This window comes from Carassius gibelio, chromosome A11 (genome assembly GCF_023724105.1).
Source record: "Carassius gibelio isolate Cgi1373 ecotype wild population from Czech Republic chromosome A11, carGib1.2-hapl.c, whole genome shotgun sequence".
Taxonomy (NCBI): domain Eukaryota; kingdom Metazoa; phylum Chordata; class Actinopteri; order Cypriniformes; family Cyprinidae; genus Carassius; species Carassius gibelio.
In genome coordinates, this window is record NC_068381.1 from 13,067,035 (window position 1) to 13,079,702 (window position 12,668).

Here is a 12,668-nt window from a genome sequence, read left to right on the forward strand (position 1 = left end):
AAGTAGGTTATTCATTTTTATTCAGAAATACAGTACTGGACAACAGTGTGGTATAATAAAGATATTTTATGTTTTTAAAAGAAGTCTCTTATTCTCACCAAGGCACCATTTATGATTTTGATCAAAAATATAATAAAGAAAGTAATATTGTGAATCTTTCTTATTTAAAATAACTGCTTTCTATTTGAATATATTTTTAAATATAATTAATTCCTGTGATGGCAAAGCTGAATTTTCAGTAGTCATCACTCCATCTACAGTGTAACATTATCCTTCAGATGTTCTGATTTGGTGCTCAATTATTAATAATGCTTCCATGATATGATTGTTCAAGGATTCTTGAATGATTAGAAAGTTCAAATCAAAACAGATATATTTGACCGCAATCTTTTGTAACATTTTAAATGTCTTTACTGTTAGACATAGTTACTGTTTTGATCAATTGAATGTGTCCTTGCTGAATATTATTAAAGTATTTTATTTGTATTTATTAATTTATTTTACTTTTTATTATTCCAAACTTTTGACCAGTGATGCATGAACTATTTCCAGAATGACAAAAAAAAATTGCACTGGACTAAATCATTTTGGTGCAAAAATAATTATTTGCAAACACTTTTGAAAATTTAGATTTGAGCTATTCTGTTTATTTCTACCATTATCCTTAATCCAGCTGAAGGTTTTAGTCTCTGGAAAGACTTGTGAGTGCGTTGAAAACTATTGGTTAGTTTGGGTTAATAACAAAAGTCACATTCAGTTTAGTATTCAGCAATCAATAGGGAACAACACAGACATTATTTGGCAAACAGATACTAAGGGCTTCTCCTTCTGTATCTGCTGTGCCCAGTCATATTTCTTCATGGACATGGACAGTCACTGAAATTTTTTGGGGGAAGGAAATATTTTAAAAAGTACATTCCAGACAAAATAAAAACACTTGTCCTATAAACATGGCTATTATTTGACATCAAAAATCCCCTTTGTGTAAGTTAGAGTTTAGCTTGTCCATGTCTATAAGAGAAACCGTCTCACTTGCAACACACAAATGTGTGCTGCTTGAGTGGGCAATCATGCTTTACACTGTATATTGGCTTCTCAAACTGGATCAACAAGATAGGGCTCCAAATTAGAAGAAAAGCCAATAAACAAGAGGAAAGCACAGAGGGAGGGAGCAGAGAGAGAGAGAGAGACAGAAAGAGGAAAAAAGACACAAAGAAAACTGGTAAAAAAGGCAGTAATTCTGCAATAAACATATGAAGCAGGGGAGCTGGAAAGGTGATGAAGAGCTGGAAAGGAAAAGTGTATTTGTTGCTGTACAGTACTGCTTAGGGTGACCAGATTTCTCAAGGTTCAATACGGGACAGGACGGGCGCTTAGGTGGTGCTTGGGGAGGTTAAATAAGTCGGGACACTAAAAATAGAGCTAAAATACAGGAATGTCCCAAAAAATACGGAATGTCTGGACACCCTAGTACTGCTAGACCTAAAAGCTAAACCACAGGAAAGAGGCAAACATCCACAAGGGGCAGCAAGAAACCACTGAGCAAAATAATATGGCACTGTGGCCAGGGTTTGAGAGAGGAAATTGAATGCATTTTTACTATATAATCTGCTTCAAAGAACTAAAACAAACCTGGACCAACAAGATCTAATAAAAAACCTTTCTATTATTATTATTATTATTATTATATTATTAAAATTATCTTAAGTATTATAGAAGACTAGTAGAGATAACACAACATAAAAAGTCATTACACACTCCAACAGTTAACTAATGCTCCATTGTAATCATTCCTTTTACGAAAAAAAACAAAACAATCATCAGTGGCATTTCAACATTGCCTTCATGGAATACTGGTTAGTTGAGCATCACTGTTGTTAAGCAGTGTTTCTAGGAGAGGAATATGTCAAGTGCTATATTAATAAAGACATCACAGAGAGGAAGAGAAAGAAACTCTACAAAACCGGTATATGTGCCTCCTACCTTCCACCTTGGCATATTCTGAGAGACGCTGGTAGTTGACTAAAGCTGCCTGCTCCAGACATCTACGAATCACTGCCTTCACCTCGTCCTGAGGTACAGGTGTCACAATGTCCTTCATTAAAACCTGCAAAACCAAATATGAAATCAGATACATACTGTACATATTTATGTCTGTTTGTAGGTCTTTATTACTTTGTGTCATATGCTTTTTCAATACATGCAAGATAGATAGATAGATAGATAGATAGATAGATAGATAGATAGATAGATAGATAGATAGATAGATAGATAGATAGATAGATAGATAGATAGATAGATAGATAGAATAGGAACAGAAAAATAAATAGAAAATAACACCACACCCTCTCAAGCAGTGACAACGTGGCTTTTAAGGCTCCTTCTGGGCGTCCAAATGGAAAGCAATACCTTCAGAGACAAAATTAGAACATTTAAATAAACCCTGCTGATAACAGCTTTGAAACAGAAATGAGACATTTTCCATCCCTATTTCAATTTGTTAGAAAAAAAGAAAAAGAAAAAGAACATCCTGTTTCGTCATTACATCCAGTAATCACACAATTAGTTTCATGCAACATTTACATGTACATTTTGATTTAGCAGTTTCACACTTCTTTGAAAAAAGTAAAAAAAAAAAAATTAATAAATAAAAAAAAATTAATACCTATAGCACATATACCATTGTTATCTCTAGCTGATAATAAGGTGGTATATTTTATGCTGTGTTGACTGACAGTGATGTACCTGAAGTGTGTGATCTGGTTTTCGAGCAGCACGCGGAGTCGTTCTTTGATCTCCTCAAAGTGTTCCTTCTCTTCTACTGTGACAGTACCGATTCCATCAGGCCTGAGGTCAAACACAAAAATGAATGCAACTCCTTGTCTCATTAGACTAACAGGGTCTCATGAAACAAACAGGCCAGATGCATGGATATTATACAAACACTATAAATAATTTTCCATTTATGCTCTTTAGAAGGTATGTGTTAATGAGAGATTAAGACAAACTGCTCAACATTTTAATTAACCACTAGATTGTTAAAGAACAAGAGAAAAAAATGTTCTTTAAAAATATCTTCTGAGTCTGTATGTGCATATATGCTGTATGTGTAAATGCTCTGGGGACATTTTTAAGCAAAAACCTTATGTGAATTTAGTCATAGTTATTGCTACTTGCCTGGTGCAATTAATGTGACATTTTTTTTCGACCACAGATTTTTTTTTTTTTAAGAGTCATTTGAAAGACACATTTTGTCTAGTGATATTTTGCAAGAGTCATTCAGCAGGATGTGCAACTGTGATGCTCAAACCACATATACTGTGCAAATAAACCATCATTTCAGCAGGATCCATTCCTAGTGTGTGTGAGTCTAACTGTTTATCTGTCTATGTGTGTGTCTGTCATCGCCTCCTCAGGCAAGGGTTTTAGGAAGTGCCTAAACTCCCCCCTCCCTGTCCATAGTCAAATAAAGAGTTCTCCACAATACAAAGACACTACAAATTACCACAGCCCCCTGCTGCCAGCACTCAGGGGTTCAACCTCTCACCACACACACACTCACGGGTTTCTTATTGTGACTCCATAACAGAGAGCGAGAGAAAGACTGTGGGAAACAGTTCAACTGATACATCTAGTGCCACTCCTAAGCTTCTTAGCCAAATTACCATGATGTCCATCATCATTTCCTTTTGATAAATGCACAAAAACTTTAAAACACTTAAGACGCTGATATCTATGCAACTGATGCTAAATTGTCACACCTAATTGATCTGAGCATCATACGAGACATCTACACCTCTCACTATCTCTCACATCTAGTTGACATGAACAACGGCGGAAGCTTTTAAGGTATTTTTGTGAACAAGAAGGGGCGAATTGGTCACCAACCTGCCCCCAAAACCCCCCACCAAGCAATGGACCCCGTCTGGTGTGACAGCCGCAGTGGTCCCCCCCAAAATCCCTGCCCCTCCTCCCTTGCTTTTTCCATGCTGCACTTGGCTGACATGGGGAGCGCACTGACGAGGAGCGTGTCATGTCTCCTGCTCCTCAAACCGCTGTCACAGCGACCCGCGCCTCCACTGTCACATACACTCTGCTCACAGCCCTGCTTCCGCCTACCATGTCACAAACGATAAGGAGCCTGGCCCTTTTGTCACATTCTGCATAAGAGTGTGTGCTTGCATGTTAAACTGCATGCAGGTGACATACGTCGGCTGTGAGTTTGCTTGTGTTCTAGCTGTGTGTCACAACAAAACTGATGGATAAAAGACGGACCAAGAAAAAAAATCTTTTCTCTCTGTGTGTCAGAAAATAAAGACAAAAAATAAAAACCCACAACAAAGCAAAACTAAAGCAAAACAAAACTAAAACAAAGCAAAACCGAAGAAAAACTAAACACACAACAAAACAAAAACAAAGCAAAGCAAAACTAAAGAAAACACAACAAAGTACTGAAAACAAAACTAAACAAAAAACACACAACCCCCAAAATACATGAACAAAACAAATACAAAAAACAAACAAGCAAACAAAAACTAAAAGCTAAATAACACACATACACGCACAAATAAATAAATAAGACACAAAAATTAAACAAAAACATTTTTGGACATTGGTCCATGGTAAAACCCTGCTATTCTTTTAAGCACTTTGAACCTATGCGGTAGATGGATATGTCAGACATTCATTATCAAGATATCAAAATATCAAAACATCATGGTATTATAACCATAACTGTACTATGGAACCTCTGGTTCCATGATGAGCATTTACACCATTTCACATCCTTTTAATAACACTACATGCCATCATGCATATTCACAATAGTATGTTATGAGACTAATATGGTTAACCAGATATAGTACTGGTGCATTAGTATCATGTCAAACAATAATTATCAACAGTAAACTATCTGTAACACTTGTAGATTATTTGGCTTTAAATATATATCAGAATAGAAGTCCAATGCCAAGATGTTCAGGCTGAGGGCCATGTCAGTTATAAAGATCGTGGTTGGCTGGACGTTGAGGTTTTGGCACAAGCAGACAGGCTGGAGTGAGGCCTTGGACAGTTTGGAAAGAGAGACAGAGCGATGACCTGTCATCCTGTCAGCTATGACCTTAAGGCACCATCCATATTGTCCCTCATCTTTCTCTCTCTCTTTCTCTCTCTCTACCCTGCATGTTTCTCACTGGTTCAACACATGTCTATCACTTTCTGTTTCCCTGCCTCACCCTTATTTTTTCTCTCTTCCTCACACAGACACACATTCGCACAAACAGTGGTGTTCAAAAATCTGCGACCAGACTAAAAATCATGTCTTTCATTATATAAAATAATTCCTCGACAGTGGTTTTATATTTTAATAATTCTGAAATGTAATAATGTAATGTAATATATATATATATATATATATATATATATATAGATAAAAAATTAATAATGTGGTGTCAGACTTTTAGACTGTATATAAAACTGCTACTATTTATTTTCACAAATACATTTAATATACAAGGAATAAGAATACAGATACACACAGTCGAACAGTCATCTAACACACAGAAGAAAGAAGAAATGACTTAATTGTAATCTTCCCACACGTACATCCCACAGTTTTATAGATTGAGGGTGGAGCTTAACGCTAATCCATACCCAATAGAGTAGGCTGCATTTACATTCTCACCTTCTGGAGCCTGCGAGCACCTGCGACTTAGACTCCCTTTTTCTCCAGACCTCCATGATTTTGTTCTCTTTCTTAGAGGGGGTCAAGGGCTCAGGGGGGGAGGGAAACAGAGAACTAAGCAGCTCGGTCTCTGACATGGGCCATTGTAGTAGCTCATTCACTCTTTGACTTCATATCCCACACACACACACATTCACAAAGGTGCACATTCACAAAGGTTATCAGAAGATGGTGTGAGGGTAGGTGAGAAATAACAGAAGATGATAAATATCCAAGTAATAATGAGAATAACCATGGGAATAAAAATATAGATTCAGACAAAAAATAAGACAAACAGACAAAACATACTGTGAGGACTCCTGTGAACCAGGTAATGAGGCAATCTGAGCTTCTTGTAAAAGCAGTGAAACTACTGTGGGATTCTGGGAGAGAAGCATTATTTCTTGTGACCAACCACAAAGCTTTGAGGAGAAAGAATGGGGCTTCTATTAAACACAGGAGAATGAGTCCGGCAGCCAAAAGAGAGCCTGTGCTGTTACTTTACCTCTGTTTCTGCCCATGTGTGGAAAGTGGATGTACAGAGAGGTAAAAAGGCAGGACAGTGAAGAGGAATGGAGTGATTTTAGGTGGAGGACAAGAAACAGAACTTCGGGTGAGAGTAGGATGAATGACAGAGAGAGAACATGAGAGATAAATGATTGGAGAATTAATGTGATTATAAATGAGAAGGAAATGAAGTGGGTGTTAAAGAGACAGAGTGAGAAATAGATAAGGAGTGTGAGATCAGCGCTACCTGTTGCCGTGAACGTGAGAGGCGCAGAAGGCGTAGCTGTAGTGCAGTAGTGTGGGGTCGATCATGGACCCTTTCTCTGCTCTCTCCAGCAGGTCATTCAGGTAACACAGGTGCCTGTGACACCCTCGCACTCCGTACCTGGCACAGTACTCATCTAATACGAAAACCTGACCTGGACTGAACCAACCCTGAGGCACACATTCAGACACAGTAGTGCAAATGTGATTATACATAATAATATAAATAGGACAGCTGTAGCTCTAATTGAATGATACTGAATTGAAAGCTTGGTTACCAAACAGGAGTATGAATCATTGAGTCTGTGGTCCAGTGTCAACCGCTGAACCGTCTCGAACAGCGAAGAGTGGTCAAAATTGCAGGGGTTAGCCGAGATGAACTCATCCATTCCATGTTTCTGTGCTCGGTCTGCATCTGTGTGTATGTGTGCATGTTAATGTATGGAGACAGAGACAGGCTTCAAAAAACATACACAGCTCAAAGTCAAAGGAGCACACACTCTTTAGAGAAAGGTCTCTAACCTGAGAAAGATGTCAGTCTAAAAAGTGTCATTGTCAACTTGCATTACACTGTATATTCAATCCAAGGTGCATTACGAGCAATGTTTGAAGTGCAAAATAAAAATCAGAGCAGGTACTCATGTTAAATAAAATTTTAAGCAATATATTTATTTACTGTGTCTATAATGATAATAATAATAATTGTAAATATATATATATATATATATATATATATATATATATATATATATATATATATATATATATATTTAAAATTATTATTATTATCATAATAATAATAGTGACTAATAATAGATTTTTCTAACATTTCAAGACAAGTGATTATTTTGAAGTAATAGTGATATTCATTGTTTTAACTCAACAACAACAACAACAACAGATGGTTATCTCATAACTCATATATCTTCACAACAACGTATAGCAATTATTTATATTTTTAACAGCCCTGTATATTTGCTTGCGAAGGGGAAACAATGATCTGTTTATATGCAATTTGCAATTTTCTGCCAGGACATTATCCATTAATTTTCTAGAAACGTACATTAACCCTGTGCGATGAAGTGCATTACACCTGCTAAAAAATAAAATAAAATTTTAATTAAATTCCTTCATATTAATATAGGCCTAGTACATGGTATCTATTCTTGGTATCTCTATTCATTTTATAAGAATGCATGCACAATGCATTAAAAGAGAAAGACAAATTGAGACAAATTGAGAATATTGTATGCAAACATCATTATAGTACTGGCTAGTATTTCCCCCCAGTGTTCTGTCTTTTTTGCTTTGGTAATCCTGCAAGACCTGTCTGAGCCAGTGTTCCTGTCTGGTCCTCCTAATCAAACAACAACTCTATGTTCACGCTTTCCCCCTCCTTCTTCATTCATTGCTCTGTCTGCAGGCCTCTGCCCCCCCTCAGGGAAGCCCTAATTAAAGAAACCCAGTGCTTCTAAACCTGGGAGAGAGCTGGCTGTGGAGCCCCCTACCCTCACCATCTATTGTCCATTAAAGAGACTAAATAAATTCAACAACACATTTTCCCTTTCCTCCGCAGTTGGTAAGCTTAGGTATTACATGTGGTCCTGCACAAATAAGCTCGGCCATTTCTTAATCCTGCCACTGGTCAGGGACTATTCTTATTCTAATGCCCTGTTTCAAGCAGGGCTTTAGAGCTATACTGTATGACTGAGCCATTCAGTAGAACCTCCTCCAGATCATCACTGGATAGCATGTTAAATTAGGAACAGCACTTCAACTTTTTATTTGTATAATGGAAGGTAAGTTTTCGAAATTATTAATGATAACTCTTTCATTTTGGCTTAAATTCTTGAACAGTACAGCAAATAATTTTAAAGGGACCTTAAATAGTCCACCCAAAAATAAAATTCTTATTATTTGGTTGTTCCAAATTTGTATGACTTAAATTTCTTCTGTACAATGCAAAGCCATAGAGGTCTGGAATGACACAAGGGTTAGTAAATGATGACAGATTTTTCATTTTTGACTGAACTATCCCTTTAACAAGTATCATTATATAATATAGCTTAGCCAAAATTAATGAAATTATGATTCATATTTGCATTCATAAAATAGGGAGCAATAGTCTGAAACCACAGTGAAAATCTGCTATTAAAAATTAAATGTAACCTTTTTTATATATAAATACAAGATAAATATAAAAATAATATATTAAATATAATAGAAATAAAAAAAATATTTAAACAATTGTGTAATGAAAATATACAATAGAAGAATTTTCTTTGGTCTCAAACATTTGGACCCCACTGTATTCATATTAAATGTTTATGACGACTAAACGGCTAAGCAATATATATTATTAAAGTCTTAATAATGAAAGTTTCTATGAAGTTCTGCTTGTATGATATTTATATCATATGTAAAATCATTCCACAATCTCTGCATTGCATTTTTTGTTTGTCCATGGCGTTATAGCATATCCAAACACATAAGTTAAAGCCAAATGATCCTTTGAAATCAGCCACAGGTCAAAAAGGTGACATTGTGTCGCTCTTCTTTGTCTTAATATGAGCTTGTCATGTCTCTTTGACACTGGAATTGAGGGGAAGGTCTCTGGACAGTAACACACAATGACATTAGTCGGCTCTGTCCGAGTGGGGCAGAGGAGAAATGACACTGATTGATGGATTCTTTTCATTTATAGATCATCTCTCTCGGAGAGTCCGAAGAGCAGAACATTTGGGGCTATTTAGTGCTCGCTTTCTTTCCTTTTTTTTTCATTGCATGTGTCTGCACAAACACACACGATGGATGGATTGGGAGCCTGAGATTCAGCCCTGGGCCGACAAGAGCTGAAGGGGCCAACTGACAGGATGGGTGAATGAGGGATGGACAGAAGGAGAAAAAAAAAAGGAGGGATGAAGACAGGGGTGACAGCAGAAACATACTTTATTAAGTGGTTTCTAATTTAATCTGCTCACAAACTCCATTTCCAATAATATGGCCGTCCTCATCAGGCCTGCAGACAAGTCCATATGTGAGCCTCTCTCAGAGCCCATCGCTATTTCAGTCCTTATCACACTGGATTAGAAAAGCCTGGACTCTGGCTGACATCCAACATCAATCACTGCTTTCTTTGTTTGAGAATAATGAAGCAGTGAATGAATCGAAAGATAAAATCAATTATTATTAACAATACTTTTTATTATTTATTTATATTAAATTAGGCGGGGGTGGGGTGGGGTATTGGGACATGTTGCAGGTCAGGCTCAAACCTTTTTTGCCTATATAAGCATCTGTTGTTGTGTCCTTAAGGCTGTGTATACTGAGAGTATGCCATTGTTAGTATAATAATAATAATAATTACTATTGTTGTTGTTGCTGTTAAATGATATATCCTGTCTACACTGTGTGTAAGCTATTGTCAATTATTATTATTATTGTTGTTGTTGTTGTTAAATGCCCTGGATGTTGTCTAGGTTGTGTCTCTGATTTCAGTTTCCCCTACACACAGCGTACCTTTGCAGGTAAATACAAAGGGCAGACAAAAGAAGGAGTTTAACATTTCCCAAAGAAGTTGTTAGTCTAAAACTGTTAGTAGTTCTATAGGAAACACTAATAAGACATGAAAAGGGCCATTATTTGTTAAATGTGTCAGTGTGTGGCAAAAGGGTTTGTCTAGATGTAGCAATTGTGATAAGAGTTGCATAAGTTTAACTATTGTAAAATAAAGAAACAGTATGATATCATCTGCTGAAAACTTCTACATTCCAGCTACATATTTGCCAAATCTCTCTCTCTTCTTTTATTATAAAAAGAAACTCTTAAGAGTCACAGAATGATCAAATTGTGTTAAATATTACTGGGTCCACTGCTTCAAGGACAAAATCTTTTCAGTAATAATAGAAAATAAACAGCCAATGTTTCGGATTGCATCCTAATCCCCATTTAAAACCGCAACCACAACCATTTAATTTGCCACTGTCGTAACGTTAAGAGAGAGAAAAAAAAAATGAAAACACTGGTGGCATGACTTTCTACAGATGAGAGAAACTGGTGTGAACTAGCAAGTAGTTATTTGGTAACATTCCACTGATAGCTTCCAGAAATAATCAGGGTGAAGATACACTGTTTTATTCATAGCATGTCACTCTTAACCTGCTAATTACCAGCTGCTGAGGGGTGCAGAGCACGACAGTGGTTTCACCGAATTCATTTAGCACAATAAATCAACAACTACAATGGAGAAAATCACTATAATTATATCATTTACCAAATTCTCCATTTGGTCGGAAATCTTTATTGTTAAATAAAGGCAACTGCTGTTGATTTCATCCAACAAGAAACTAGCTTACAAGGAACAGATGGATATGATTTTGCACATCCTTTTTAATGTGAAATCCTGTTCTCAATTGAGAAGCCATTGATCCGATGAAGCCATGTTGAGAGAAGGCAAATACGCAACTGCCAATCAGAGAAAATATTTAAAAAAAAACATTTCACATGCAGTCTATTCTTTTGTATTTCAGACCTAAAGAAAATCAAAAAGAGAGAGATTTGCAGAAGGAGGGGTAATGTGAGTTTTTGAAGAGGAATAGCGAATAGCACATTGCTTGTGTCAGATAATCCAGAGCGGTTTATCTGATCTGTGCCTGCTACAGGGAAGCACTTACCCTTCAGTCCGGCTACAAGAGAGCAGGGTAAGAGGGAACAAACCAGAGTGACATATAGACTCGCATGGAGCGGAAGACAGAAGACAGCAAAGAGAGAGAAAGAGAAAGGAGGACAGAAAGCAAAGCATGAGAGAAGGAGGATCTGAAACGTACTCACACTCACAGAAAGAAAAGAAAAAATTAAACTATGCAAAAAAAAAAAAAAAAAAAAAAAAATGAACGAAACCCTGAGAGAAAAAGTAAATAAACACAGAAATGTGTGATGACTAATGAATAAAAGAGATCAAATATATGCAAAAGAAAATCAAAAGAAGTAAAAGATGAAGAATAACAACAAAAGAAAGAATGAATATTCAAAAAGAAAAGCATAAGTAAGTGAAAGTAAAAAATAAAGAACAGTGAGAGTGAGTAAAAGCAAATATACACTAAAGCAAAAAAAGAGTGAAAGAACAATAGGAGTGAATGAAAAGATGGCTTATATAAGCAATAGAAAAGAGAAAGAGTGAAAAGAAAAAGAAAAACGGCAAAAAATAAGTAAAGAACCAAACAGGCAGATGAAAAGTGCAAACAAACATGTGAAAGAACAAAGATGCAAGTAAAAAGCAAGCAAGCAAGAAAGAAATAAAGTTTTTAATTAATTTTAATTAAATTAAATGTAATTAATAAGATTTATTTTAATTAATTGATTAATTAAGCAAAAAAATAATAAAATAAAGGACAGGGATTAAAATGTATCAAAGCATAGAATATGTATTGATGAAACGATTTCTGACAGTATCAAGCGGTGCAGATGAACACAGAGTGAGAACAACAATACAGTAAGTAGTTACTGTACTCTGTTGAGCTTACACTTATAGGACATTATTGAGCAGTACAGTGAAACAGAGAGTAAAAACATCAGCAGTGCACTGTTTAGAACAAGAACTTATTTAACTGATGCTATACAAAGATTTCATGTAATAGTGTGATTGCTATGAAGAGTGTCATTACAAATGCACCTCTGACCCTGTGTGCGTGTGTGTGTGTGTGTGAGAGAGAGAGAGAGAGACTGCAGTCAGCATGTGTCTATGTATTCATACTTACAGAACTGAGAGATGGGAGCATCAAGCTGTGGTGCTGTCCCTTTTTTGGCGTTGAGTTTCTGCACCTGGGTCGGGGGCACAGGTTTGTGGGACTGGCCTGTGGCACGATACATCGCTTGAACCCACAGGATTCGATCTTGCTCATCATCGCTGGCGAAGATCACAGTGTCTCCCTCTTTCACAGCATTGAAGAATGTCCGAGCACCATCCAGACCTGCATTCAACAAACTGTTATCCATTCATTCCTTTTAAAGTAATAAATTACTGTGTAATCAAAAGTGCACTTTTTTTTAACAATATTACATAATATTTACTTTAAGTTTTCAACAACAACAATAAATCATGTTAATCATAATTAAATGCTGTAAAAGATATTGCTAATTCCACAGATTCGGCAATGTAATGTATTAATTCAATCAC

General features: G+C 36.2%; 1 protein-coding gene across 13 annotated transcripts in view; it reads right to left on the reverse strand.

The window, feature by feature from the left end:
• The window catches only part of LOC128022392 (calcium-dependent secretion activator 1-like), a 200,348-nt gene that overhangs the window by 18,679 nt on the left and 169,001 nt on the right, over positions 1–12,668 (reverse strand). For all 13 annotated transcript variants that reach the window (XM_052609906.1, XM_052609895.1, XM_052609894.1 and 10 more), the window contains exons 12-17: positions 12,250–12,462; positions 6,772–6,908; positions 6,477–6,664; positions 2,746–2,847; positions 2,346–2,409; positions 1,984–2,107 (exon numbers count right to left, since the gene is read on the reverse strand). In XM_052609906.1, coding sequence (XP_052465866.1) covers positions 1,984–2,107; positions 2,346–2,409; positions 2,746–2,847; positions 6,477–6,664; positions 6,772–6,908; positions 12,250–12,462 — 828 coding nt within the window. The remainder of the gene's footprint in view (positions 1–1,983; positions 2,108–2,345; positions 2,410–2,745; positions 2,848–6,476; positions 6,665–6,771; positions 6,909–12,249; positions 12,463–12,668) is intronic.